Source organism: Echiichthys vipera (genome assembly GCF_963691815.1).
Source record: "Echiichthys vipera genome assembly, chromosome: 15".
NCBI lineage: Eukaryota > Metazoa > Chordata > Actinopteri > Perciformes > Trachinidae > Echiichthys > Echiichthys vipera.
The window spans coordinates 4,227,069-4,254,948 of record NC_139840.1 but is presented as its reverse complement, the minus strand read 5'-3'; the positions used below and the strand labels follow the sequence as shown (position 1 = coordinate 4,254,948).

Below are 27,880 nucleotides of genomic sequence, written 5' to 3'. Positions count from 1 at the left end.
TGTTGCCTAATCCTAACCATGTAGTGTTGTTGTCTAATCCTAACCATGTAGTTTTGTTGCCTAATCCTAACCATGTAGTGTTGTTGTCTAATCCTAACCATGTAGTTTTGTTGCTTAATCCTAACCATGTAGTTTTGTTGCCTAATCCGAACCATGTTGTTTCGTTGCCTAATCCTAACCATGTAGTTTTGTCTAATCCTAACCATGTAGTTTTGTTGCTTAATCCTAACCATGTAGTTTTGTTGCCTAATCCTAACCATATAGTTTTGTTGCCTAATCCTAACCATGTAGTTTTGTTACCTAATCCTAACCATGTAGTTTTGTTGTCTAATCCTAACCATGTAGTTTTGTTGCCTAATCCTAACCATGTAGTTTTGTTTGCTAATCCTAACCATGTAGTTTTGTTGTCTAATCCTGACCATGTAGTTTTGTTGTCTAATCCTAACCATGTAGTTTTGTTGCCTAATCCTAACCATGTAGTTTTGTTGTCTAATCCTAACCATGTAGTTTTGTCTAATCCTAACCATGTAGTTTTGTTGTCTAAACCTAACCATGTAGTTTTGTTGCCTAATCATAACCATGTAGTTTTGTTGTCTAAACCTAACCATGTAGTTTTGTTGCCTAATCCTAACCATGAAGTTTTGTATAATCCTAACCATGAAGTTTTGTATAATCCTAACCATGAAGTTTTGTCTAATCCTAACCATGAAGTTTTGTTGCTTAATCCTAACCATGTAGTTTTGTTGTCTAATCCGAACCATGTAGTTTTGTTATTTTGTAATATTTTTCGTCATGTTAAATCACCACTTCCAGAATGACTCATGAGCATTATTGATGTGCTGGCCAAGATCTTACCTATGCTTTAGCTAGGGTCAGAAGAAACCAAGGATGTGAGCAGCAGTCAGTGATGCTCAAGCCTTAGGCTCTATCATTTACCCCACTGCAAAAAGTTACTTGTAAGAAACACCTAAGGTATTCAAAGAAAAGACCAATTGTTTCATTTCCTTTCCCCAGTGTCTCTAAAAAGTGACTGATTTACAGCTGATTTGATTTAATTATCTACTACTAAAGTTTCATTAAGACATCCTAATAAGTAATATAAGTATAATAAGTATTTCTGGTGCTTGAAGAGAGTGCAGTCTTTTTCATTTTCTTCAGTGGAAAAAAGTCAATTTACTTGTCAATAAAAGCTCTAAGGCAGATTTAAACTCGGTGCTGTCGGCACATGACATGCATCAGAATGAGTGTGTGCGTGTGTATGCATGATTGAGTGGTACCTAAAAGATTGATTCTGTCTTAGGAAATGTGTGTGTGCGAGAAAGGAAACTATTGAGTCTATTTCGGAGTAAATGAGAAAGTGAGTGATTGATTGTGTTTGTGAGTAAGTTTGTGAACCTGAGTGATTGTGTGTGTGTGTCGGACCTTCAGCCACATCACACAGGTTGTGTTTGTGTGTGTGTGTCTGTGTGGGGGGGGGACTAATTTTGAGCATTTGGGTTTACAGTATTTCTGCACACAGCTGTAGGCACTAACAACACCCCTTACTGTCATCAACCATGACCAGAATAACTACTATTGCTGCTTGGTACCTGTTGTGGAAGTCCCGGATATGTCAGGGGAAAAAACACGCCATCGCGTCTGAATTAATAACATCACCTGGACTCAGCTCAGTGAATTTCACCGTTTTCAGGAAGTAACCTTAAGTCTGAATGAGGGAGGTACAGATCATGATGACGATTTTGTAGAAAGTCTGACTTCTGACCACAAAATCACAAGCGAACAACTTTGGACTGTTTGTTTTCTGACTGGAGTTCTGATCAATCAGGGCTTTGCTCACATCGTAGCTGCTCCATCACACTCAACATTTTCATAACTTACCAGGTAACCTCTGTTCAACTTCTTTGCTTCCTTTTCTCCAACACTTTTTCATCAGGTCTCTACAAATAATAAGTAATATAGAGCTATAGAGTTGTCTACGGAGAGCCACGAGTTCCTCCATTTCTGATTAAACAACGTCAAGGCCATCAAGAGAAAACGCTGACAGGCTTTCATGACACAGTGTCACGCAAATGAAGCGCACACACCAGATGAAGTGTGCTCGTTTCCATTCGAGCTGCAACTTTTTGCGTTATCGCCACAAATTTGAGGAAAACATGGCCAGTGTGAATGCACCATGAGGTGACTGGATCAGCAAGATCCAAACCTGCACCTGACAGGATGAATGTGTCTGGACTCAGAGGTTGCTTTTGGGTTTTGAAAGTAGAAACTGGGATTATGATTGAAGTTTGCCCAGTTACCTGGCAGATCCAGTTTCTGAGTAAATGTTACCCAGACCAGTAGTAGTAGTAGTAAGTAGGGGCCAGACTAAAGGATCCTCCATGTTGAGGCTAATGACCTCAGCTCATAAAACCAACAATCATCATCTAAACACCCTCCGTAGCTTACGGGTTGGTTCAGCCTCCAGCTGCTGGTCTCAATTAAATCTCAGTGGGTGCTTTCCACACAAATATCTAATGAGAAACTGAGCATGTGACATTTATAAAAGCTTCGCAGGGCTTTAATTGCGTACTTCAGTTCATTCACACTACTCCTACTTTAGCTAGCACTGACAACAACATCTGGTTGATTAAATGAAAACTGTTCATCCAGTCCTTGTGTTGTTGTTTTTACCTCGTACACAGCTGTACTGCTTTAAAAGCCTCAAAGTCAAATGGTAGTTAAGTGCTCCTTGTTTTGTTCAGTCTTCTAAATGATCTTTTACTTTTGTGTACGTGAGGCTTTTTGGCTGTATAATTCATCTCTTCACAATACTACAAATCACACTGTGTAAGTCTGACTGAGGTCTGACAAAGACAACTATTTTACAGCAACTGGAATGCAACCAGTCGTGTTGGGTCGTTAGAAGGAAAAGACATTTTTTGGTTTGTTAGGATGCAGGGAAAAAAAATCGGTATTACTCTCCTATGTAGAATTGAGGTTTGCAGAGGCCTTGAAAGGTGTCAAAGTCCCGCATTTACACTATCCTATTACATACAATTTCAAAGACTCAGGATTCCTTAAATGGTATACATGCAAAGGTCTTGTTTCTCTGCAGACAGAACAAATTCAGCAGATCACTGTTGGACCCGGCACATGCTTTTGGTGCCTTGTTGCAGAAGAGAATAGCAGTGTTTTATTTTTATTTTTTATTTTAAAGATGATTTTTTGGCAGTTTTCAAGCCTTTATCATACAGGACCGACAGGAAATGGGGTGAGAGAGAGAGGGGGAGACATGCAGCAATGGGCCAGCCGACCTGAAGTGTTGTATTTTATCATTTTAATGTACCGATTGTCTTCATGTGGGTAAAACAAATCTTACCTTGCATCATTTTCAGGAAATTAACAGAGAAATATAAATAAAACTCTCTTTAAGTTCATGAATGGATGTGAGTAGGACTAGCATGTCTCTCATATTTTTATCAACTGCAAGCTTGGTAATAACAATAGTATCGTAATATATATATATATATATATATATATATATATATATATATATATATAATATATAGTGCAGTATAAGAACATTATTTGGCAAAGCAACCAAAAGGTTTATTTAATACGTTGTCAGTTATTAACAGTCTGCCGTAGCAAGATCACACAAATCTTGCATTTGCTCGTCTACTTTACGTCAAAGCGTGGGTGAGGGGAAAATAAATTGTCAGCAGAGTACATTCTGATTAATTAAATATTTAATATGTGTGTGTGTGTGTGTGTGTGTGTGTGTGTGTGTGTGTGTGTGTGGGAGGGGAGGTGAGAATGTATGCAAGAGGTTCATGTTTTAGTGGTTTTACGTCTCTGTGTGGGTGCCTGCACTGTATGTTCTTTGTCATGTGTGTGTATATTATGGGAGTGTGGTTGAGCATGCATGCTATGGGTGTGTGTGTGTGTGTGTGTGTGTGTGTGTGTGTGTGTGTGTGTGTGTGTGTGTGTGTGTGTGTGTGTGTTTGTTTGTTTGTTGCATGCGTGGGTACATGTGCTGCAGCTGTTTTTGCATTTGTGGCATTTGACAAGGTTGCTCCTTTGTCCCTGTATAGTTTTGATTCCTTCTTACACTCATGCACGCACACACACACACACACACACATACACACGCGCACACACACACACGCACACACACACACACACACACAAACACACACACACACACACACACACATGCGCCCAGATTTGAAATGCATAGCGTTTCTGTTGCTTTTAATGGAATACCACTGTATCGCCTCGGGGGGAACGTAAACATACTATTCCAACACTGGTTTTCAAATTGATACACTCGCTGAATTCACATGGCTCTTTCTTCCCCCTCTCCTTCCTACGGGCTGTTTTGCTGCTTAAAACCGCACAGCGCTAAGGAAAGGCCTCGGCGAGTCGAGCGCACCGCAACGGTAAACACAAACTAGTGTCAAATTAGCATAACCCAAGGTCAAAAACAATCATTTCCCAACAACCCGCAGATCAATTTTGTTTTCACAAACGATAAGCGAGTCAAGAGTCGTGCGCATGTCCTTTCCCACGCCTTCCCCGAGCGAATACTCGCCCCGGGTATTTGCTGTAAAACAATCATTAATATTCATGGTGCAGAACATACACACTAGTGTGGGGCTGCCGCTGAAGCTAAGCAAGCGTTGCATCAAAATTTATATTGTACAACGGTAGGCTGCCTTTGTTCCTGTGTAGCCTCGTGGGGACTGTGGGAGCCTGGCACAGCAGCAGTGTGAAGCACAGAGTTAGAATGCAGAGGAGGTACTTACAATCGGGCTGGCATTGATGTAATCAGAGTTGCCTTGGCTGTTCTCCACCCTCAAGGTGATCCTGGAGTGATCATCTGGAACACAAACGCAGGAATTCAGCGCATTTTGTCTTAGGAATGCAACTGCTCAGTGGCCATACTCCATGCATTTCAATTAAATAGAACGCCACAAGCAGCTAAAGCGAAGTCCCCACTACGAGACTTTCAAAGCCGTGACTTCACTGTACTATTCACACTACACGACCTGAGGTCTTGTTACAGTCTATGAGCTGCAACCCACTCTCATCCCAACTTGTCACAGAGGTCTACGGCCGTTTTGACAAGAAACTTTGGCGTCACTTGGTAAGTCCAACTGTGGGGCTCCACTCCGGTGGCTGTTTTAAGCAGGAGGAACACATAGTTAAAAACTCAAACCAAACTGGAGAACTTGCTCTGATATGTAAAATTACAGCAGGTGAGTTTACAGCTAAAAGTCTGGTGGTTGATAGTTGTGCCTTTTGCGTCGGTTTCAAATGCAGAGGGCCGTGACAATGCACCCCGCAGCAGCAGCTTTTCCTTCAGGCAGGACCTGAGCTGTGCCTCGCTGCTCCGCCGGTCCCGGGGCAGCAGGGTCCATCGAAAGTTCCTATTGTTAATGGCCACCTCTCCCCCTTGTTTCCCTTCATTCTGTGTCTTGCACTCTCATTGGCTCCTGCAGTCCCCAACAGCTTGAATATGTCTGCAAAGCATCAGTTTTTGAACAATTCACACTGCATTCGAGCGCCAACGGGCAAGCGCTGAGCCAACCCTGATCTGGGGCTTTTACTTTATCGGGGAGCTCCAACAACTGTGCACGACCTAAAGAGTTTATTCCCTTCTGGCATGTTAAGATTGTTTTTGAGCTCGGTTAAAGAACGAGTTTTATTTCAGGGGTTAAAAACCCCCGAGTGACTTGATGTTCTTTGATTTTCCTCAGAGAACTGATCGAATGACTCGATGATTCAATCAGACAAGGGTTAAGAAGAGACACTACAGGTTAATAACCTACATTTTTTAATAGAAAGCACCATAAAAGTGGCCCAGTGGATTACTTATATCAAGACAAATATTCTTTATATCATCAGTTTCTGACATATTATGGATAAATATGCAAATGAGGCACTATCTAATGCTAAGTTTATTCAAATTTAAGAGAAATCTACAGACGCAAATAGAGAACGTGTAGTAAAATACCCATATCAACTAGTCCGGAAGAAGACATGCTATGTTTGTTCCTGTGTCTCCCCTTTAATTCTGAAACCGTGGGTCATCGTTCACCAAGTTTAAACATCAACACGGTACATAATGTATAAACGTAATGATGTCTGACAGCATTCTCTATTTAAAGAAATTAAAGCAAATATATGACCTTTTTGAAGGTTACAGTAATTGCATATGTAGCTGTTTACTGTTGGTAAATATAGTATGCATCCAGTCAGATTTCAGGTACAGGAGGATCTGCCCACCACCCTCGCTGGTGCACTGAAATGTTTGGCAAATGCTCCAATTCTGTATTTTTCTCACTTGCAAACCCAACTCTCAAGTCTGCAGTGGTGGTGGCAAAACAGATTTTTTTGTGTGTGTGGAGAAGCCAGTGGTGCTTCAAATAGGAAGCACAATTTATTCCTGACAAACTGCTTTCCCTGCTGACAACCTGGATTTCATTAAGCCTGGGCCTGGTGGAGAGAATGGAACAGCACTTTTTTAGATGGGCTATTTCCACAGAAGCTTCGAAATTTTAATCATTGATGAGGTCGGTGCAGGAGGGCTTTAATAGAAAACTAATTTACAACCCTTCTGCTCACTGCATCTGCCTCTGGTTACTGATAATAGAAGCTGGGCTCAGTATATACGGGGAGTGTTGTCGAGAGGTGGTCAGAGTGAGGCCGCCATGTTTGAAAAGCTAACATCAGGAGGTGTTTTTGGTTCTGCAGAAACGAAGGCCTGTCTGCCCTCCATCGATGAGGGGAGACAATGCTGTTGTTCCTTTACATGTCTGTTCTGCTGAACATGGTAGGGTTGTCAAACATATTGATACTCAAATAAGTATCGATGCTAAAGCCTGTTCTCATTCTCGTGGGCGTCATGGCCCTCTGGGTTTGAGCATCTGTTTAAAATGCACCAGGCTTTGGACTGTAAACCCATCCTCGCTTAGGGCAAGTGCTTGGGGATTAAAAGCAACAAAGTCTGCGTAGGGAGGAGGTCGGTGTGGTGGATGGGTCAAACAAACACAGGACTTTAACCCATGGTAATGTAATGGTAAATGGACCTGAACTTATAAATAACCTTTCTAGACATCTGAACACTCGAGGCACTTTAACACTACTTTTCACATTTAATGAGCCTTTCAAACACACATTCATACATGGTAGAGGCTGCAATACAAGGTGCCTTCTGCTCATCAGGTTCTTACCATTCAGATGCACATTGGCACACCAATGGTACAGCCTTCAGGAGCAAATTGGGACTAAGTGTCCAGCCCATGGGTGTCAAACTGATCCGGTAAAGGGCCGTGTGGCTGCAGGTTTTCATTCCAACCAATCAAAAACACACACTGTGTGAAGACAGTTCAGGTGATTGAGTAAGTCGAATCAGGTGTGTTCTTGCTTGGTTGGAATGAAAACCTGCAGCCACACGGCCCTTTACTGGATCACTTTGACACCCCTGGTCTAGCCCAATGACACATGCAGACTGCAAGAGCCAGGGATCAAAACCACCGATCTTCCGATTGGTGGATGACTGGATGTCCTATTCATGTCCAGTGTTTCACTATAGTTACTTAACAAAAAGACATATTTTAACCCCACCCACGATCATTTCCTAACCCTAACCAACGGTAGCGGCAGCTGTACTGGACTGTCACCGTGTTATGCACAGGGCTACCCAATGCATTGACAAGTGACAGCAAAGGGTCCTGTCAATAAATAGTTAGATGTATTTGACAACATGACAGGCTGATCACAATGACACACTCCATACAAGATATTTAAAATAGTTGAGGTTTAAAATACACAAGAAAGATGAGAATGCTTAGGAATTACAATTTCTGAAGCCATTTTGATGAGAAGAATTACCCTAAAATAGCAGTGAGAGGATGTGGCCATAAAAGCCCCCCCTAAAACCAAGGCCACATGCAAGCAGTAGCAGTAGTAGCGGTGTATATAGAAGCAGTAGTTCACTTACTCCATCACTTTTTGATTACTACCATCTAAATGCTAATGTGGGCTTGCCCACTAATCACATTAAGAAACAGAGCGAGCTGCGTAAAGAAACAAAACAGCGAGAGTTCATTGCTTACATGCCACAACAGCAGTGGAGCGGTTCTTCTTCGCGTTGCCATCCTTCAGGCCGACGGTGCAGGCATTGGGTTCGGCCTGATAGGCACACAGCGCCTCCCACTCCTTCTCCAGGCGGTCCTTGTTCTTCATGTGATCCTCCATGTAGGACTTAGAAGAAGAGAGACAGGAGAGAAGGTGAGGGAAACCTGAGATACAGCAAAGGGTTGTACATGGTTCCTTATTGGGTTCCTTTTATGAGCGTGCTTTTATCTGCCTGAAGCACCAGATGGACTGGCGTTACCCCTTATGGAAGAGTGGGGGTTTAATTGATTTGTTAATCACAGAATTCCCCAAACTATACTATGATTTTCACTTCAAGATAGCAAGCTTTCTTAAACTGTATCACAGGCTGTTTATTGGAATCTGAGAGGAGCGCCAGATGGATGAGCGGCTTCTTTTGATAATTAAAGGAAAGTTGACCAAATACAGATTGGCCCTATTTCCTTTCACTATCTTCACCTACATGGCAAATCCCAACCATCTGGTGCTTCACTGATGTTTAGAAGACAACAAAGATAATAAAGTTTTAAAATGTTTAAAAGAACAAGATGGGCAGAGTTTACTGTATCACTTCAGTTTACAATGGTTTATCACGGATAATGTGCAAAAGGAACATGATAGATATGAGACATTACACGGTGTTCCTCGGAAACTATTAGAATCAGATCCATTATGAGCCTTTGGTCTTTCTAAACTTCATCACACTCTTTGTGGCAACTTCTGCTCTGCTTCTCCATAAAGAATCGTTTGGAAGTAATATCAAACAGCGTATGAGTATAGCATATTCCCATATGCATGTTTGACTCATTTCATTAGTTGCAAAAGCCATCTTAATCAGTCTGATCTACTCTACTCTGTTTAAATGACAACCAGTTTCACCCTGGTCATTACCTGCCATACAAAATTCATAATTAAGGGAGACAATGTGACTTTGATCAACTGTCTGCAAATGAGCTTGGCACATAAGACCATAGCGAGGACAGTGTGCGGTGTGAGCCATAATCTGATGGGGGCCAGTGTAACTTTGTTTTTCAACAGCCTTGAAAATCAGCCGCCCGTGTGCACACAAAATATGGATGGTACTATCGTTCGTAATGGATGAGGAAGCGAAATGAGCTGGTGTGGTTCTTTAAATGGCTCTGGCGATGATTTATGGTGGCAGTTACAAATGGGGCTGATTCTAATCAGAATTAGCCCCCCCCCCCCCCCCCCCAAAAAAAAGCCTAATGGCTCTCTGCTAAAATGAGAAGAGTTTGTTAAAAATGGAACATTTCGCGGCCTGACGTCCGGCGAATGGTAGATAACGGGAAATATGCAAATATGTGATTTTATAACACGTGCTTGTATGCTGAACAAACTCAACAGACGTGCAGAAGGCCATGTTTGTTGTTTGTTAGTCTATTAGTGAGCTTAACAGGCTCACTGTTGAACAGCAGGTTTCACCTCTCCACTGATATATTGTGTAAAGCTGAACACACACACACACACGCCTGCCCGCTCGCACACACACAAACACACACAGACACACATTGTAACACTAGCCTTTCCTTGTTGTGCTACTCTATTATATTTGCTTCGGAGCTGCTAAAAGCAGCAATGATATAACAGGAAGTGGCGAGTTCCAACCCTCAACCTGCACACAGACGCTTATGAACAGCAGGAGGTATGAATCCTTTAAAAGACACATACAGGCACACACACACACATACAGACTACAAACGTTAAGATGACGCACACGGCTAAAGCACAATCCACACATAAAGATTTTTGTAAGGTCACATACACAAAAACAAACAGTCCACACACACACACACACACACACACACACACACACACACACACACACACACACACACACACACACACACACACACACACACACACACACACACACACACACACACACACACACACACACACACACACACACACACACACACACACACACACACACACACACACACACACACACACACAGCCAAATCGTACAGAATGCACACAGAAACACAAAAAACCTGAAACATGAATACTCACACAAACACATCCTTCAAACATTCTACATAGATTTACAGATGCATTCACAGTCCTACAGAAGACACACACACACGCACACACACACACGCACACACGCACACACACTGTCCTACATCAGATGCCCCCCACCCCCTCTACCCCCTACCCTCTCTCTCTCTCTAATGCCAGAGTAATAGGGTTTTGTGGCTGTGTAAAGGGATTACTGCAATCCAATCAGGAGGTGCTGAGATCACCATGTGTCGACCAAACACTGAATAATCCCCTTACCATGGGGGGGCTTACAGCTGCCAAAGGTGCTCAATAAAAACCGCTATGCAATAAGACCCTGCCTGAGCCACCATTGTGGCTCTGACGCACCATCTCAGAAGCACCTGTAGGAAACGGCAGCAGGGAAGTGGGGCCGCATGGGAGGTGATGTAATGCAGCGGCCATTTTGGTTGGACAGCAACTAAAGAGAAAGCGTAGTAGCCAGTAAAGTGACCAAGTGTGTTTTAGGATCTGCACTTTACTTGAGTATTTGCATTTCATGCTCCACTTAATAGAAGAGTGACATACTGTATTTGCCTCCATTTATCATAGTAATAATTGTGCAGATTAAAATTACATATATCAATTTTAATTCTTAATAACACGATCCATTAAAATACCAAACAGTTTATAGAGCTATTTATCAAGCTGCTCACTTGTTAATGTATCAGTGATAATAACTATTTATAACTGGATCACTTTTACTTCAGGAAAGGATCCAAATACAGTACGTCCTCAATAACGGTGGGTGTCATATTGGCTTATACATGATGGATGTATCCGTGTTTCCATGGTGAAAGAAGAAAATCACTCTTGACATTCATCAGCAAAGAGATTTAAAAGCAAAAAACCCAAACAAAAACAAACCCAGTCAATAACTTGAAATGGTAATCTGTGTAGTTTTTGTCCATCTTTCAGAACATTTCCCAGGAGTCATCTGTCAGTCACTGCGTGAAACAAGAATAAACGACGATTGGATTTTCTGATAATTATTGTTACTGCTCATGTTTTTTCATTTATTAATGTCAGGAAATGTAAAAATAGAGTAGATCACTATTGTGTTGTGGCAAAGGGTTTAAAGCTGTCTATACGCTATCGTAAATATTTCAAGGGGATGTGTCCCTTTAACATAGGGACATTTTTTATTGAAACTTCTATACTTAAAATCCTTTAGCAGTACCAATGGAGGCACCCTTAAAGTCATACTGATACCAATAGAGAGCTGCATTTGAAATAATCCTCATTGATATATTCTTATCAGATGCCACATGTGCGTAGTAGAGCCATACTATCAAATGTTTGGTGGCACCTTGGCACACTGAACTGCCAACTCCGTCAATAACACTGTGCTCGACTTCACCACACCGCAGACTGTGTTGTGGCCAATTACATGTTGCATTAAATCAAAGAATGCAAATCAAAGCTATACAAATAATGATGTTTTATAGATCTGGGTACAAAAAGGATTGACTGGAGAAGTTTCTACAGTACTTGGTTGTGTTGGTTGATAAAGTATCTAGTTTTTCACAAATAATTAAAATCTTTTTTGGTGCTATTTTTGTCTTATTGACATGGCATTTGGCCGACTTGTGTTTGCTTTGCATCAGTTCAGGCTAAGGTCTTTCAAATCAGAGGCTGCGAAAACCACAACTACGACAAATTCCCAGCACAGTTCATCTCGATGGAGGCTCTCGCTGCAGTATAATCTATAACACTTACTTGGCCAGCAACAAAAGACAAGATAATGTGCTTTATATATAGAGTCGACTAATCCTCTTAAGACACAGGCAGAGAGGATGTAGGGGGAGGCGGTGGTTGTGGTGGTGGTGGGGGGTGCTCGGTCCTAGTCACATGGGACCAAGTAATACATTAACTCAGATAAGATGGTGAAAGCTGTTCCTCCTCAAATTAAAATCAGTGGGTGGGTGGTTGACATGAAATTCGTCTGAGGCAATTAATTTTTTGAGAGGGTTGGTGGGAGAGGTTGGGCGCTGCTGCTCATCAGCCATCACGTTATTCCTCTCTCTGACACCCGTGATTTTTTAAAGTCAAGAGTTTCCTCGATCGAGTGCGTTGCAGGGCGTCAGATTGAGTATTTGCTTTTCCGGGTCTGTGCTGCGCTCGTCTTGCTTTGTGATGGATTTGGGCTCTTGCTGTGGTGGCTCTCAGCTCTGAGTTTCCCCAAAACGTGTCCGTTGGGTCCCGGTTTTGTGCCTGGGAAACTATGTTCGGTCTCATGATTAACATCATGATGTGAATCTGAAATGAGCTCTCTCGTAAGTATTAATATATATTTCTAAAACTGACAGCTAGAACTGCAAAAAAAAATGAGCAGTAACAAATAGGCATTGTTGGAAATTATGAAAAGAGAGATGACAGACAGGAAGGAAAGGAGGCAGGAAGAGGAAAAGGAAATAGAGGCGAAACAAAACTCATGAGAACAATGCAAAGACACTGAATGGACTGTATGATAAAAGGAAAGAAAAAGGGGGCAACACTGAAGAAGAGAGATATGAATAGTACAAAAAGTAATGAAAGACAAAACATGATGGAATAAAGAAACAGGAAGATTGTAGAGGAAGAGGGTGGGGGATAATACTTTTCCTGATACTCTGAGCTTCTCTCCTCTCTGTCTGTATCATTCATGTCTCATCAATGCATGTTACTAATTCAGCTTCTTCCCTGGAGCTGTTTGTGCTTTGTCGTCTCGCAGGTCTCTGCTGATCGTGGTGGTGCCTGCTGCCGTGGTCCTACATGACGCTTCCTGCTGCTATTATCACTGTTACTCATATATACTATCATTAGTTTAATAAACTATAAAATTTGTAGCTGTATCGTAGCTGCTATTGCCACTACTCATCATTGATCATGTTTGCCACCATAATTATTATCATTTTCATATTCTGTCACCTTAGCTGTGCTTGTTTCTACTATTCTGTTGTATTAACTGCCTTAACATATACGTCATATTCACATTACTATAAATATTATAGTTACTGTTAGGCTTTGCTTGCATCTCTGGAAGTGTGTCTGTCTTTGTCTCTCTCTGTCCATCTGTGTGTCTTTTCTCTCTTTCTTTCTCCTTTTCTTCCTCTCTCCGGTGCAGACAGATGTCCGTCCTCCACAGAGCTGGGTCTGTCCCACGTTCCTGTCTGTTATAGTGAAGGTTTTCGTTGCCACCGTACTCTACGGGGGAATTGTTGGGTCTATGTAAATCATAAATAAGTCATAGAGTGTGGTCTTTACCTACTCTGTAAAGTGTCCTGAGATAACTTTTGTTATGATTCGACACTATAAATAAAATTGAATTGAATTGAATTGAATGGGAAACTCCAGAAAAGGACTGGAAGTGAACATTGACCTGCAGGAAAACAAACAAATAAACGAACGATTGATTAAGAGAGGATAGTGATGGCAAATCCATAAAACCTTGACTAAAAAGGATGGTGAGTAGGTGGTAAAATGCATTAAAAAGCAATTCCCCAGAGCATCACAGGCCGAATTTTAGTTCCTTTCATATTTTAACTGCAGCAGAAGGTTTTCATGCCCTTCAGTGGGAAAAGAACAATGTGACCTTCAGGCTTCTTAAAGGTTTCAAAGCCCACTGGACATTTTGGTCCAATAAAAAAACAAAAAAAAATTATTTTTTTTTCTGAAGAAGCTGACATTTTGGAGATACACGGTTTCCAAATGACAATGGCATTATGTAACTTCCGCTCTGCTGTCTAATGTTTTTATTGTGGGAGGACAAAGGCGGTCCAGGCCAATCAGAGCAGCCGTTTACATCACTGTATATATATATGGAGCTGTCCGAGGTGCTGAAACACACTAACATCTCTGAATCACACTCATCTTAACTATCTTTCTCTTCTGCCGTGAAGTCACTGATACGATTCAAAGGGAACGAACGGAGGCTTAAAGTTCACAGCTCCCTCACATACACGAAGACCACACGTTATTACTGCGATGAGCATCCCGTGACTGACAAACTACGACCACTAGTAATCCATTAACTTCTCATCAGCACAGTAGGGACCTCATGTGCATTTGAAATTATAGTTAATCAATCAATGTTATGTGTTACAATCATACACGTATAACCTCAGTGAAATGTAATCCTGTCAGCTCACAAGGATGTGGCCACAAAACAGAGGATAAAGAAGTGGCGGCTTTAGGTTCGAGGCTACACAGCAACCAGTTAATCAGGATAGAGGCTTAGTTAAACATATCCACCACACTGCGTACATTAAAATAGACATGAACTTGTTTTTGGGTGTTGTCAGTATTATTGTTTTAGAACCATTGACTGTATAAAAAATGGATGTAGCATACCCGTCGTTCTCTCAACTTGATGCAATCGTACTCGCCTATGGGAGTCGCCATCTTGTCAGACTTTGACTCCGCCTCATTTCCTCTTACCAAAAAAGGGCATTGATGTGATGTTGGGGGGAAGGAGATACATCCGTCTGGCTGACATATACCTGACGTATACTGAATTAGCAACATTAGCACTACCACCTGGGAGCTAGGCTAACACAACACGTTACTAGATAAAGAGATGATGGAGGGGGAGTCAATATTGAGATTATTTTGCGGGGACGGGAGGGAACGGGAGTAACTTTTTTTAAATTTCGAATTAGAACTAGCTCAGCATCACTGCTTTACATGCAGAGGTCGCAACTACACCGGATGACTGGTTGAAAATCAGTTTCCCCTTTAGCGTTCAGCTTAGAGCAGCTCCATTGATACATCACTTGCATATTGGTTTCCCCTAGCCCCGCCCACTTGTCCAAATATGGAAAATACCAAGATGGCAATGGCAAAATGCCAAACTCCTGGCTTTAAAACGAGTCCACAACCCAAACCACTCGGTGACTTGATGGTGGCTATGCCCGTTATTTTTTACAGTGTATGAGATGGACACAAAGAAGTCTTGCTTGTGCACGTGGTCTGGATCGTAGCTGGAGCTCATTTTCGCCACCTTTTCTACGGTGTTTACTCTGATGTTTGCATTTGAACCCCTTGTAGCAGAGTTGAGTGACTCATGGGTATAAAACATTGAAGTCATTGTTTCGGGTAGACTATGTTTATAATCCATATTCAATGGATCAACTCCTTCCTCTCACTAGACTCTCTGTTGTGTCACTGGATGTAGCAGAACAAGAGCAAGGCAGACATTTTCACCATGTACGGTTGGATGACATTATTCTGAAATGATTTGGCCATTTAATGCAACTACTGACGGATATGAATCTTCTCCTTTTTCATATTGATCGTAACCACTGGTTCAGCAAATTGAACATCCCCAAATCAAGCTCTTAGGCTTCTTGCTGTCTCACCCTCTCTCTCTCTCTACACACATACTTACATCTATCTACAACATCTCAATCGACATCTATACTGCATATCTTTATCCAACACTAATACTGAGCAATGTCACATCCAGACTCGATTGGTCCATCAAATCATTACAAAATCAGTTCTCATTGCCTTCAGGAACTGTTCACTTTCTTTTTGACTAAACCATGATCTCTCTGACCTTGGCCATGCAGTATTGCCATATGCAGATATTGTAGAACAAGATAATCTAAAATGTTGGCATTAAAAAACAGGGTTTGGCAGAATTGTCCAATATCACGGTCCCTGTCTGGTCATAGTTGGTAGTGGGTTGGAGAAGGATTGGGAACTGTGGTCCTTGTACACTTACAGTAACCTGCTTGCTCCTTTTAGGTAGTCATTATCTGCAGGTTGTTTAAAGCCTTTGAACGGCTGATACGTTTATTTTTCTGTTGAGGTCTCCTAGGACTAGCAACCGTACAATACGACCACTGGAACCACTGGTTGGAGACAATCTGCTCTTATGTGACGTACGAGTTTCTCGCTCCTCAGATTTTCTCTCAGGTAAGAATGAGATTGACAAGGATCCAGACCTGTCATAGGATTACGGATTAAAATGCCTTAATCTAAATAAATTTTGAGTTAAAGTACGATACCGAAATTGACAATATAACAAAAATATCCTCAATGAAAAACATCAGTATTCTATTCACTATATTTTCATCATCAGCATTCATTCATTCATTCATCTTCAACCGCTTATCCCGGGGTCGGGGTCGCGGGGGGTGCTTGAGCCGATTCCAGCTAACATTGGGCGTGAGGCGGGGTCCACCCTGGACAGGACGCCAGTCTATCGCAGGGCACATAGAGACGAACACAGACAGACAACCATTCACACCTACGGGTGATTTTAGAGTCATCAATGAACCGAACACCTGCACGTCTTTGGATTGTGGGAGGAAACCAGAGAACCCGGAGAAAACCCACGCAGACACGGGGAGAACATGCAAACTCCACACAGAAAGGACCAGGCCAGAATGCGAACCTGGAACCTTCTCGCTGTGAGGCGACATTGCTAACCACTTCACCACCGACTTGCCAATTTAAACATTGACAGCTGCTCTATAATTATTTCCTCCTGCTGATTTCTAACAGCAAGACATGAGGCTTTGTGGTGTGAATTTCTTTTTTTTTTAACTCTTTGGGAACATTTATTGAAATGATACCTTCTCATAAACAGAGCGGGACATGTCGCACTTATAGGGCTATTTCAGAGGCGGCGATTACGCTTGTGAAATCTCATAATGGCGCACCCCCTCATGAACAGGGGGCACTCGTTGGGCTAAAACAATTTGGTACAAAAAGCCTCACAGACAAAAAGTTAGAGATGTATGAGAAGCAAATAAGATGATTTTCAACAATGGCTGTGGCTGATGTTTACGTGTTGTTAATTTGCGTTCGGACTCGGAAAAAAGCATAAAGCTAGCATAAGTTGGATATATATATATATAACTTGGATGCTAGCTCTGTGAGTATGCTTAGCAGTGTATTGACGAAAAATTTAACTCGAAAAAAGCATTGTTACACTCCCAGGATAAAAAATAAATGTTTCATAGATATGTACGATTGAATGTGTGCGAGAATAAAACAGTATCGGATATCACAAAAGCTGTTTCATCAGCTTTCAAGGGCATATTCATCTCTATCACCTACACAAAATCTTGTGAATCATCACGGCCACATCGTTTGCACTCCCCTCACACCATATAGTCTCTAACAACTGAACAATTCCAGTAATCAACCAGACTAGACAGTGGCCCACTCACCAAATGAATACTTGACAAAACATAATTTCATTCCTCTTATCTCTCAAGTGATGCCACCTCTGCTGAGACGGCTTCATCTCGCGAAGACAAAGCAAACGTACTTGAAGAAGTTCAGACCTCGTCGTCTCCAAACTCAAATCTATTTTCATCCACATGCGGCCGCGGTGCCTCAAACACACGCATCACATCCTGCTGTGGGTAAAACACTTTGGCAGGATAGTGCGTTTGTGTAAAACAACAGAACCGTTCTCTGCAGAGGTGTAGGGGCTGCAAAGGGAGCCGTTTCTCCCGAACACAGCTCTGGTGCAAATCTCAGGGGTAATTAGTATCTTTGTGCCTATTGAACACATCAAAAAGCCCGCTCTGTCACATCTTGCCGGCAGTTTCATAATGCATGGAGGGAGGGAGAGAGACAAAAAGACAGAGACAGAGAGACGGGGGTTGGGATGAGGAGGTGGTTAAAGTGAAAAGCTATATATCGCAATTATGATGGCGCTCGACGAAATGCAGCCAAGCTTCAATAGAGATTTTCATCTCCAGGATAGAAGAGGGTAAGGAGCCTGCCTATAGAAACTGTGGGTGTAATGAGATGTACAGACACAAAAAAAGACATAGGGAGAAAGATGAGAGAGAGTGAGACGAGAATAAAAATGGAAATGTGTGTGTGTGTGTGTGTGTGCGAGATAGAAAAGAGTGCTATACGCATAAATGCAGACGAGACAGAGGCATGGAAGAAAAACACTGTGGTTCCACTGGTTATGAAAGAGATGCATTGTTTTAAGGGGTAAGAGAAAAAGGTGATGGGATGTTTTTGATTAAAAGGAAAAATAATTTAAGAAAAGCATTAAAACTCTGCGGTAGCAATCTAGAGAGACAGTCTAGCGCCCACAAAGGACAAATACCGCGTGAATGTAAGGGCAGGGAAATTACTGTGTGATTGTTCTTCTTACAAAAATATCATTGGAACTGAATTAAAGCTCACTTTGAAATATTATTATTTCGTAAAATACGTGTTACAGAGGGATGCATTCAACCTGATAATGAATTAATAATATTAATTATTTTGACTGATTTATTCAGTCTGACCTCAGTTTCGCGTAAACCAACTTCAGTTTGGGATTGGGTGGTATTTAGAAAAGAGTGACATATTCTTCCCACAGATGTCATTGAAAGTCATCTGCGGTAATGGTTTGTGAGAGCAGTTATTATAATGTTTTTCACAACTTTCAGAGAAATGTGTTGATTTGAGAGCTACTGCTGCATCCATCTTAATATCCCTGCGGCCCTTTGGTTTTCTTTTCTCGCAATTTTTCATGATGTCGTGATTAGAGAAAAACTGCAGTTCTGATTGGCTCGGCTGTATCCAAAACAGGAGAAATGAGCATCAAACTCAACATAAGACGTATTTGAAGAGCTGAAAAACAAGTTAACAGTCTCTTCTCTTAAGAATTCACGAATTAAATCCTTCCTTAAAATTAGTTTCCTTCTCTAGTATTCAGTAAAGTCAGGGTCAGAATTTTTGTTCGCCTTTTTCAACAACTCTGGATGTGCAATTTAGGGAGTGGTTGGATTATATTTTCACATTAACACGATTCAGTCAGGATAAAAAATACATTTGAAACCATGAATCATCCCAGTATCCTGTGCAAAACTAAAAGATAGCCCTCAATTATGAGGAAACTCACCAGTATCATGTGACCGGTGGAGATGTCCATGTTGGAGTGGGCGGGCTCCTCGCTCCAGGACGAGATGCTGCTTCGTGCCGAGGGGCTGACGGCTTGACCGCCGTCGCTGAACTGAGACGACACGCTGTTGATCCTGGAGGAGATGGGCTCCTGACGCTCAGCTGGAGGTTTGACCGCCATGCGCTGCCGACAGAGCTCCTGCAGGAGAGAAGGTCGGGACAGATGAGTGATTGTTGTCATGCACTTGGGAACCTGTAATGTCGTAACATGGACGTTTTGGTCCATGGTGGACCACTTCTTTTGAACACAACGGACATAATCAGGAATCCCACCCCTCACTGGTAGATACTAGAATCTGACAGATATGGGATTTTAAAGACCGATACGGATACCTAAAGTAGAGGTGTGAAAGTCACAGATCAGCAATACAGTGGAAGATATAGTGAATTTTTGATCTGGAATGAAAATAGACCTTTTCTGTGGATTGTGCACTGATTTTGCACCGATATGACACTGCAAGGTTACTCAGAAGGCGTCTTTCTTAAACAAATAACCAATATGTTTGTGAAGGCTGTCCTCATTCATTGTTCGTAGATAGAACTACGGAAAGTAATGCACATATTTATTACTGTAGAAATAACTTGTGCAAAGAAAGATATCAGGCGACAGTATAAGACTGTCAGAATCCCTGCAGGGAGGAGGGTCGGGGTCGGTGGGTGGACTTTAACCCGGGGGACTTCTGTTTGTGTCCAGGAAGTACTAAGCCAAACCACAACCTTCTGCCTAATCCAAACCAAGTCCTTTTGTTGTCTACACTTAACCGTCCAAGTCAGGTACAAGTCGCTAGTTACATAGAAAGTCATATTGCGTAAGACATCGTGCAAACCTGTGGTAGGCCAAAATCGTCCGACACGCAAATGGGTCAGGCTCTAGCAGACACTGTTACCTTGCCTTCAAAGGGAATAACATACTTAAACCTGGCAGCGTGGGTGCAAGAAAACAGTATACATAAGAAAATAATTATGTCCACAGTGGGTTTTTTCAGGCTCAGATGAGTTCTGTGTTTGTGCTCTGACTGCTTTAGGTAACCCTGATTCACTTTGATGAACAGAGGGTGAGTATCAGCTGCTTTTTTGTGGAGAATTGATGGTTGTGTATCCTGCACATCGCTGCAAATCCCACCCATATGTGTCCACCTTCACTTGCTGACAGCGCCATTATTAGTCTGTACCCAGAGAATATATATATTCATCCAACCTTAAAAAACCCTACACGTGTGGATTTTTCAAGACTTTGGCTCATGGAGTCATGGAGAGAGATGGAAGTTCAAAACACTGCGGTACATATAAGCGACGAGAAAAAGCTTTTTATTTGAATCGCTACTATTTTAAACCGTAGATGTAGCATTGAGTATGTTTCACTGCAATAAGCTTCATTAGTTCTACCGACTAATTGGAAATCCGAGGTTTTTAAACCTCTGTGGGACCTCCAGACACTGACGTCACATACAAGTAGTTACGGTTGGGTCATTCTGGTCACATGGCCATCGTGTGACAGCCAGACTTGCATGATTTAAGATGTGATTTGGTGTAAAATCACCTGTAATGGTGCATCAGGGAGGCACTGTCCCAACCTTTGTCAAGACAACTGATGAAACTTCTTTTATGAGTGGAGAAATATTCAGCTGCAGATGAATGCAAGCTTTTGATTCAATACAGAATCATAATGCCATATATATCATGTCATGCTTGTCATCAAAGGTTGGTGAATTGTGTTCTTTAGAATGCATATTCCTGAACACCATTATTATTGGTTTTGTCTCTTCCTGAACACTGAAAAAACAGTGGGTAGCTGGCTGAAGTCCTGCAGTTTGGTTGCAAATATCTGAGCAGAAACGGTTAATGAGTCAAACTTTTCGACCACAGGGCACTTAACCTCCAACTGCTGTTACACTGGCAAGCTTCCAGGATGTCGGTGGGAAGCAGAAAGCCTTCCCTGGGTAAATACAAGCTTTAGAAAAGTTTTTGGCAAAGTATGACAGTGCCAGTGTCTCCGCAGCAGACACAATGTCTTTTTCCTTTTGACGCCTGAGCGACTGTCATTTTCTGTCTGCTTGACACATCACCACAATGGTGACACATTCTCAACACAGCTCCCAGCAGGTACGTCATTGAGCCACAGTGAATGACTGCACCACTTTATACAGGAGAAAAGACAATTACGAAGACAATCTTTCAAATGTGAAACTACGATTGTATTCATTGTTAGAGAAGGACTGCAAAGCCCAATGAGACTGGTACAGTTGTCGAGACATCTCACCGACGAACTGACAGACTGACACCGCCATCTAGAGCCACGCAATATATCAATATGATGTCAAAATGATATCATGACATGAGACTAGATATCGTCTTAGGTTGTGGATATGCTAATATGCCCAAGAGGTGTCTTTTCCTGGTTTTAAAGGCTCCAATAAATTAAAGTGAAGTCATTTTCTGAATATACCAGAGTATTCTCGCTGTTGTATGATTTGTCTTTACTCACTTAGTCATTTTATCCACAGTACTGATGACTATTGATCAAAAATTGAATTGAGTAAATATTTTTTAAAAGCACCAATAGTCACCCTACAACATTGTTGCAATATCAATAATGAGGTACTTATAAATATTGTAATATTTGATTTTCACCATATCGTCCAGCCCTACTACTATCCTATCTAAAAATCTCAAAACATGCTGAAGTGTCAAGTGACAGCATAGGAAAGTAGGCATATAATAATGAAAGGAATGCAGTAGTAAAACGGTGTTTGCTGGGGAAACATGGCCACCTTCTGCATATTGCTGTCCATCACAAGCCCCCATGTGATGATTAATACATTAGTAATCAATATGTCTGCTCAATGTGCCCTCGAGTAAGACAATAAACCTCCAGCTACCCATGTAATCCTCAATAAGCATGCGTCACTGCAACAGTGAAGTTAAAAGAGCACAGCAATACGTATCACCTGTGATGTCCTCTACATGTGAAACCATACGTCAGTCGACCGCAGCAGAAGATTTGGGTTGTATCTCTGTGGCTATCTGTGTTTCTTAATGAGAGAGATGCTGATGATTAACCAACGGCCTGTTTGAGTGACGGTGGAGGTAATGTGAGCAGGCCTTCATTAGTCTGTATCTGATCTGAATGATACTCTCGTAGATCGGCACGCTGACACTGATCTATGAGCTCGGACACAGACTCATAAATGCGGGCAGAGTATTGCAGTGCTTCAGTACCTGGCCCAGGGATACTGGCAGCGCTGCTGGTGGGAGGCAAAAACAAACATGTGGACATTGAGAGCGCAGACAGATACTGTAGGAGGCACTGAACCAGAGCTAAATGTATTCTGCAGTGCTGCAGTTACAGACCTAGTTTCTACTGATGATTTAGTCCCGGGCTTCTAAAATATCCACGTTTGGTCAGCTTAACATAAAATGGATGAATGGAAATTAATTCAACAAGAATGGAAAACATACGACGGGTCCAGTTTCAACTTTTGAGTTTTGGATCGCTGGTTAGATAGAACAAGCAATTAGAAAGTGTCACCCTCTGGAGGAATCAGGATGGTCATTTGTCATCCTCTGGCATTTAAAAGCCTAATTTATTAATCGATTTCTTAAAAAAAACAAAAACAATCAGTAGTTGCAACCCTGTAGCTAAAGTTACTGACATAAACCTTTTATTGTCCAAAGCTTTTTGGCATCCTGACGTCCTGAAATCTGTTATTTCTGTTGAAAAGATCACTGTTTCATATCCAATCATACTACATCATCCTGTACCCTGCACTGTGCAATATGCCTGTACTATGGTCACTTCTGTTTTTTGCACTATTTGAACATATTTAATCATATTTATTCACTCCATATTACATTATTACAAACAAACAAAACAAGAACAACTGCACTTTACCATGTGAATATGTATATATGTCTATTTTCCATTTTCTTCCCTTTTTAAATTTAACTTTATTGCTTATTTTTGCTATTTTTTGTATCTTATTTTGTCATATTCTGTTGCTGCTGTGACAAAAGAATTTCCCCGTCTGCGGGACATTAAAGGTTTTCTGATTCTGATTCAGAGATAATGAGGCTAGAGATAAAGGAATTAGTATTAATAATGTGTTCCTGCTTATGTAATTGAAATCATGGCAAAGATGATATGCAGAACATTAAAGGTTTTCTGATTTCTGATTAGGTCATGTCTTTCTTTACCAAATTCGCTGCAGCCCTCACCTGCCTGGTCACTGCAGAAAAACACTGCAGAGCTTGTAACCATTGTGAACAATATTCTGAATGAAATGATTCATATCTTTAATAGTTACAACCATAATAACTGGATGAATGTATAATGAAGCCTTCCATTCAGACCTTGATTAATTTCTGCACTGTTGAAGTCCAATGTATATCATTCCTTACTTGTAATACATTAAATGTGGTACATACTGTACTAATACTGTATGTACCATACAATGTACGATTGACCACAGTATGGACTGCAATGTACATTTATACTTGCATGTGTTGTTTAGCATTTATGTCAATTTGGAAAACCAGTTTTGATTTTTTTGGGTGACAGCTGATGCTGGTACTGAACTTCTTGGATTAAAGCTGCAAATATCAGATTTTTTTTATGCCTTTGTTCACTTTTATATTTGATCATTTTCATGCCAAAACCTTCGAGGATTTTGCTCCTGGGAAAACTAGTCGGACTCGGAGGGAAAGGCATCTGAAGCATCGTGGATGTTCAAAGCTCTACCTTTGGCCTAATCTCAGAAAAGAAGATTAACTGACTGTCATTACAGTTAGGAGAGGAGTTTCCAAGATACCCGAGCTGAGTCACACTGACTGGTCAATTTTGGATGTGTAACTAAAAGCCAAATATTGGCCCCATAAATCGGCCTGACCCTGTCTGCTTTCCTGTCTGTGCGTCAGTGTAACATCCTCAGCAACATGGAGCCCAATCAGCACAACACACCTCAATGTGGGTGTTTTATTCTGAGAGGGAAACCCATGATAAACAACATTCATATTTCAACGAGCCCACACGGTGAACCTCGCCACCGCAGCAAATTTTTTTTTTACGATGTAATTAAAGCGCATTCGAAACCCCCACCCCACCCCCCCTGAGAGCCAATTAGAGGACAAAAAGGCAGAAATTTGAAGGAATAATATAACCCAGGACAGGTTTAGAGTCTAAACAGCGCAAATTTACAGCACCTCTGAAGTCCCCCAAGCTGCTGCCAAACAAACACAAGTATCTCTATTTACAGTGTATTGATTTTCAACCAATCATACTTCATCGGGGTTGCAAGACACGTCACGTTCATCACCATGGTTTATGGTCTGGATGAGAGTCTGGTGTGCATTTTCCAGCCTTGTCTCAATGTGGCCTTTTATTTGTGAATTTATGCCCTTAATGGCACGGTAGGCGAGACTAAGTCAGACATGCAAGGAATAACAGCAACCATGTTCAGTCTTAGTGTGGTAACAGGGAAGCCTACAGTTTAATAGATGTGTTTAAGTCAAACATCACTAGTTCTGGATCCACCGTAGAGTAGAAACATCCTTGATGAACATACTGAGGCCTATGTATTCACGGATTTTTATATATCATACCATTAGTATTTATAAATCACATATACTTTATATTACTTTCTATGTTGAGTCATTTTGTTATTACTGTTACAGGAGATGCAGTAAAGTGCAGTGATAGTTTCGAAAAACTCATCATTGTTGGTGTGTTTCCAGACCTCCGATAGTTCCATCTTCAGATATTACAATGTTAAAAACCAGTAATTATCCTTTCCACAACATCAATATTACCTTATTTTTTGTCTTCTGCATCAATTTTTCCTGACAGCTCATGAACAGAAGATGCTAGTCTATCCATGATGGATTACCAATCTCTATAAAAGCTTCGGGTCTTTTCAAATTGTTTTTTTTAAAAACAATCGAAATGAATTAAAACAAATATCCGTCTGGAAGGTAGAAAATCAATCTTAAAATGTATGGTAGCATTTGAAAAGCACTTGGCAGACATTATGTGAGTTTTTGAAAACAATTGTTAGCAAGTGAACCACCGGTATGCTAATGAAAAGGTTGTCATCTACATAAATTAAATGTAAAACTACAATTAAGCTCTTGTATAAGGCCATATCACTGCTACATGATGAATCCTATTTATACTATAAAGTTTTCTCTAGCTTCTGGGAAACCTGCCAATATCACTGTTTTAATCACCTGAAGATGATTTAGTGTTGGTGGCCTGAACCAAAATCAAAGCGTGTACACTAAGGGACAAGAAAAGAGCGTGCCTACCTTGAAAGCAATAAAAAAATATCAACACTCGTTTGTAAGTGCGCGTGTGCCGCATCAAGGCTCCCTTCATGAATAGAGGTTAAAAAAGAAAAACCCCAACAACCCCCTCTCATGGGCGCCATGCCAGGGAATCCACTTGGCGCCACATGACCGTCTCAAATCATGCATCACCCCGGGGCAAGGGGGGCGTGTCAGTGATGGGAGGCGTGTGCCACCAAATGCACCCCTTCTTTATAGAAGCCTGCTAATGGGGAGGAAGACTTGGTTTGGGGGTCGGTTGTGTCAGCGGGGCCTATAGGGCCCACAGGGGCGCCTCTATTTACATGCCCTTTGGACCAAACAAACGTAGGGGCCTTCACCCGAGGGCTTTGCCTCTGTGCTTGGACAAACAAACAAATAAAGAGGGGAACAACCATATGATACAATATAGTGTAGGCGTGCGAGGGTGGGGGACAGGGGACTGAAGAAATCCAGAGGGGAGTGAATAGAGGACAGTATTTGACAGACCCAGTAGTGATGCCAATGTGTCGAGACTGCAGCTGCTGAAAGCTTTTACACTCATAATAAACATATTTAAAGGGGGTCATTTTCATGACAGGAAGTTCTACTAAAAAGTGTTTAGCCAATAAAGAAAATAAAGCTCAAAGAACTGATAAAAGAGGACAACTTAATATTGTTTTCATTGTCAACTAGCAAATAAGTCAATGTTTCCTTCATCACTGTATTTTATGTCAAAGTTTTGATATGATTTTTGAAAACTTATTCCTACCAGAGAGCCTACGATATAAAGATAGTATGTCCATTCTCACAGTTACAATGTTGAAAGCATTGCTAACTGATGAGTTGCATAATGACTACCACTAAGTTTGTGTTGTGCTAGTGCAGTAAAGAAGCTGTTCTGCGATAGGAAGGAACAAAAAACTCAATACCAGAGCTAAAGCTAAAGCCTGGGACCTACAGAGCTTTTACGTTGTGTCCAAAACTACTTGGTCAGAGCCAGGGAAAGATAGCTGTCATTGTTAGAAAGAGCTAGCATAAAACATTGGCATAAATCACAGTTGGACCAGTTACCTACTTTTGCCATGTGACTCACTACTGCTGAATTATCGAACATGAGCACAATTCCTTAGGGCATGACGCATCGACCTGTCGTATGCACTATCTAAGTATTAATATATTGTGCAACATAGTTTGTTATGCTGCACAATATAGGCCCAGAGGTGGTCTATATACACTGGTAGGGTTAGGACACCTGCAAAGAGGTTCTAGTGAAACTGATTTAGTACTAAAATACTAAATAAAAGTGCTAAATTAAATGAACTTCGTATCACACTGATCTTGATATTGGTTTGGAGACAATGTCTTGGCTGGATAGCTAGCTTGCCTTGTTGTTAAACAATGACATTGAATTTATAGTTTGTCTACCTTACACAATGTTATAGGTTTGAATCTTGCTAGCATAATGTAAGCATTAGCTTTCTGGCTCGTAGCTGGGGATCGATGAGCTGCATGGACTAGAAATATCTTCAGTTGACAAGTTGCATCTAAGGTCCATCTTATTTAATAGAGAAGTGAGCAACGTTTCCATTACAACCGTATGGGCTGGGAATAGTTGTTCCAGGTATTAGTCAAACCCTCAGGGAGAAACGTAAGATTTTGATTGTAAGATGAATGAAAAATATGAATTAATGGTCTTTTAATTGGTGGTCGTCCATTAACTCCCTTCACTAGTCTACATTTGTGTCTATGTTGCATGCTCTTGGATGAATCACAGGACACCACAACTCTACACTGATATCCAGTATAACACTAATACTGGGAATTAAACCAAAATGTTTCACTAAAATCATTTCAGGATGAGGACTTAACCATATTGATGATCAGTGTGATATGCACTCAATCCAATAACATTGATATCAGTGGCAGGTGACACTGACCGGACAACCGTCTGATTTTTAATGAAAATGTGTTATCAGCAAACTGTTGTATTCACCCAAGAGCAGGAGACAGAGAGGAGGCTGTAGGACTGTCAGGACACAAGAGTTGTTGTTTGCTTGTTTAATATAGACTGAGATGTACTGGATATGTGTTTTGAACTCATTTTTTGGCGGTGTAAAGATGATGTTATCGTGCCTGTGAGGGTCCCTGAAATTAAATTGAGAAGGAGACAAAACAAGACGGTGTCTGTGAGAAAGACATTACTAAAAAAGATCTTAACAAGTCATTTCATCTGGTCTTGTGTCCTACAAATTTGACAAAATATGCAAAAATGTCGAGATATCTCCACTAGTTTCCAAAGCATTTCTCATGTTTAAAAGAAATGTCACGGTGCTGCCGCCCCACATTTTGTATCTTTTTAATAGGATAATACTGCTTTAAGATAACATCTCTAGATTTGTGGAAAATCCATGAAAAAATAAGCTTAACTGCGATCGAGCGCAATGATCTTGCGGATAGTTTCTTCTACTTC

General features: G+C 41.2%; 1 protein-coding gene across 1 annotated transcript in view; it reads right to left on the bottom strand.

Annotated features, from left to right (window-relative positions):
* LOC310957503 (receptor-type tyrosine-protein phosphatase N2-like) overlaps window positions 1-27,880 on the bottom strand; it is a gene marked incomplete at its 5' end in the record, with an annotated part of 214,287 nt that overhangs the window by 31,406 nt on the left and 155,001 nt on the right. Inside the window, 3 exons of the mRNA XM_083928087.1 lie at window positions 4,788-4,861; window positions 8,103-8,250; window positions 19,052-19,249. Of these exons, the coding sequence (XP_083784213.1) occupies window positions 4,788-4,861; window positions 8,103-8,250; window positions 19,052-19,249 (420 nt within the window). The remainder of the gene's footprint in view (window positions 1-4,787; window positions 4,862-8,102; window positions 8,251-19,051; window positions 19,250-27,880) is intronic.